This window comes from Centruroides sculpturatus, unplaced genomic scaffold, assembly GCF_000671375.1.
Source record: "Centruroides sculpturatus isolate CEXI.00-Female unplaced genomic scaffold, Cexi_2.0 scaffold254, whole genome shotgun sequence".
Classification (NCBI taxonomy): Eukaryota; Metazoa; Arthropoda; class Arachnida; order Scorpiones; family Buthidae; genus Centruroides; species Centruroides sculpturatus.
In genome coordinates, this window is record NW_019384488.1 from 340,085 (window position 1) to 343,598 (window position 3,514).

A 3,514-nucleotide genomic window follows, 5' to 3' on the forward strand; every position below is an offset into this window, starting at 1 on the left:
GCGTTGAATTTTCATCGATGTTAAGCCTAACAAAAATTTTTTAAAATAATAATCGTCGCTATTGTATTGTTAAAAATTAGAAAATTAAGCCTCGTTTAAATACTGGCTCCCTTTCATGGTCGAATGAGTGTTGCCAGCTAAAACACGTAAAAATAATATTAAAGTAGTCAAGACATAGCCAAATAATGTAGCGCCACATCACTAGCGGACATTTGAAATTTGCCTACTAGGACAGTCGGTTAATCGAGGTGTTGGTTAATCGGGGGTCGGATAATCGAGGCTCTACTGTATTATTTTATAGGCTGAAGCTGATCTACAAATGTATTGAAAATGTCTATTATTTTAATTTCTGTGTATTGTAAAGTAGTACAGTTTTGTTTTTTGTAATTTATAACTCTAATTCATAAATAAATATAAATAAATTCATAGTTATAAATTTTTGGTGAAAATATTACATTGTTTATCTAGATATTAATGAGAAATGATGCTTTTGTATTTGAAAGATAATAACATTATTGGAATGATTAATAGCTTATGCCTATTAAATTATGACAATTAAGTTTAACAAAATATTGTTTTATTATTGATAGATTTATAGACAATAAAATTTTTCAGGATCATGTATGTGAACTATTAACAACAATGGATGCTTGTCAATTACAATTGGATATAGTAAGTGAATTTTAAAATATTTCTAACAATTCAGATAGCTTTATTTATATTGTATTTAGTCATCTATACTAGTTGTAAATGAAAATTTTGTTTATTTTAAAAAAATTTTTTCATAAAGGAATATTTGCATAAAACATTAATTTTAAAGAAGAAAAAGAAAATTATTTAATATATTTAGAATTGTGTTATAATTATATTTGAAACTATAGAAAAATTCTATATAATTGAAATTTATGAATGTAAATGGAAAAATTTTTATTGTCTTTGATTATGTTATAAAAAAAATCTAGCAACAAGTGGTATAACTTTCCTGGCTGTTGAGATTTTATTTAAAAAATAAATTTTATATTCATAAACTGTTTAATATAATTATTAAAATGGAACAGATATAACAGTGAGTAAAAGTGTCTTCTTTTAATAGTGAGAGTAGTGATCTTTATTACATCTTTCTTAATTATCCACAATAAATAGAGACCAAGATTAAAACAGAATTGTTATAATCTTGGTCTGTTTATTGTGGATAATTAAGAAAAATATAATAAAGATCACTACTCTCACTATTAAAAGAAGAAACTTTTGTATTGTTAATCATAATAAATAAAATTGTGTGCACGTTATCTGTTATGATAGTTTGTTGTAAAAAATTTTTTATATTTTTAATTATTGTAAAATGGCAAAAGGCTTAATTTTGAGGATATTGATGAGTTTCATAAAAATGTAAATGCTAATAACAAATAACATTATTAACTCCACACTCCTCGACCTTTAACAAGCAAAATTTAATATCATCAATGCCCTTATACACAAGCTACCATGCCAAATTTTATTTTTTAATCTTTATCCCATCTTGAGATATTAAATGAAATAGATGCCAACACACATACATGTCTATGGAATCTATGGAACTTTTTTGTTGTTGTTTTTTTTTTTTACGTTTTTGAGTTCAGCAGGTCTCAAAACATGAAGATTTGCAAAAAAGCTTGGCAAGTCAAATTTTAAACAAAATCAATACTTTCCCTTGTTATGTATACATAATAGCCATGAAAGTAAAAAGTAATACAGTCAAATCTTAGGTTTCAAACTTAAGTTTGTTAAATTTGTTTGTTTTAATTATAAATTACTGCTATATTAACATATTAATTTTAAGAATTTTTTTAAATGATTGTAGAAAATATGATGCTAAAAGAGAAAGTGTTTTTATATAATTATTTACACTTTTCCTTGTAAATGTATAGTATTATACACATTACATATACAGTTCCTTGTCTGGTTATAGTAATTTACTTGCATTTTGTTTCTTTATTTTTAGGTTAAAAGTTTTTTTATGTTAATGTTTACATAAATTAGAAATTATTTAAGATACTTAAAATCAAGTTTAATATGACAATTAAATATCTGAAATTTAATTCACATTTCAAATAATAAATTTTTTTCAAGGAAATGATTCAGAATTTTAAATTAAATCTGATAAATAACAGTTTTCATTTTATTTAAAATTTTTGATATTAGTTTTAAATTAATATCAAAACTTAATTTAAAATAATTGTAAATTCTAAAACCAGCATAAATCTAGCTTTATATATTTAGATTTAAGTTAAAAAGCATATTTTATAAAACTAATTTCCATTTTAAGTTTTAAAAGAAACAATTAAGTGAGATAAATTCTAACAAGTATGCCAAATGACTGCCAGATTGCATTGGGCTACTTCTCAACTATTATTTTTAATTAATTTCTAAATAATTTGTTACTAGAGGCGGACATTATGTACCTTCTCTTATTAAATTTAGTAATTATAATTAAATGAATAGTTTATAAATAATTTAAAGTAATCATGGAGAAGTAGCCCGATTTAATCTGGCAGTTGTTTGGCATATTATAATATATAAGGCATGCAATGCCAAAAAAACAAATTTTTCAAGAGAGGTAAAAAAATATTTTTTCTAGTGAATTCATTTCAATTTTACAATAAAATGGTAAAAAACTCACTAGGTTGCAAATTCTCTGGAATATCAAAATGATGTAAATATTGATATAAGCTGTAATGTTTCAAGCACCAATGGTCACATGACTTGCACTTTGGTGCTTTTAAATGTTATGGCTTCACATAAATTCAACTTTAAAGTACAGCCACTTACAGTAGTGCCAATATGGCCACAATATTTTTTTTTTGCAGCAGAAAATATTATATTTAGAATTCAATTCTTCAACAAAATGTATTATAAGAAAAATGGCATTTACAATGTTATGACATTGCATGCTTTATACATTGGGTTTTGGAATGTTTGTATGTAAATTCTAATTTTAAAATATTTTTGAAAAATTTTTAAAATAATTTAAAATTAATAATTAATCTATTTTTTTTAAAACAAGTATACATATATGGAAATAAACTATACTTACTAAAATGTGTTTTTTTTAATTATCAATAATATAAAAAACTTTTATATAGAATTTTTTAAATAAATAAACATGCTTTAATTTATAGGAAATTACATATGACAAGCTAATATTATTAATACAATGTCTTCAAAAAGAATGCTAACATTTTAAATTACTGTAATTATGTTAATTATTACCTGAGAAGTAATTGGTGCACATCAGTTGATAGAGTAAATGTTTGAGTTTTGCCTACTATCTGCATTCAAATGACTTTTTGTCTACTGTGTCTAGAAAACATTGAAAATCATGTTGACAATGACTGATTTCTGCTTTGTAAATTGCAGAACATAAATTGCTTTCTCTGTTGCAGAGTCACCATTTTTGTTTACAGCACTTCCTAGAGGCAGCAGACAAAAAAGACATATGCAGATATATATATATATATTCGATGTTAAGCCTAAC

The 3,514-nt window shown here is 23.8% G+C and overlaps 1 protein-coding gene across 1 annotated transcript in view; it reads left to right on the plus strand.

The window, feature by feature from the left end:
• The window catches only part of LOC111621650 (membrane-associated protein Hem-like), a 92,165-nt gene that overhangs the window by 25,088 nt on the left and 63,563 nt on the right, over positions 1-3,514 (plus strand). The window contains exon 5 of the mRNA XM_023363857.1: positions 616-672. Within this exon, the coding sequence (XP_023219625.1) occupies positions 616-672 (57 nt within the window). The remainder of the gene's footprint in view (positions 1-615; positions 673-3,514) is intronic.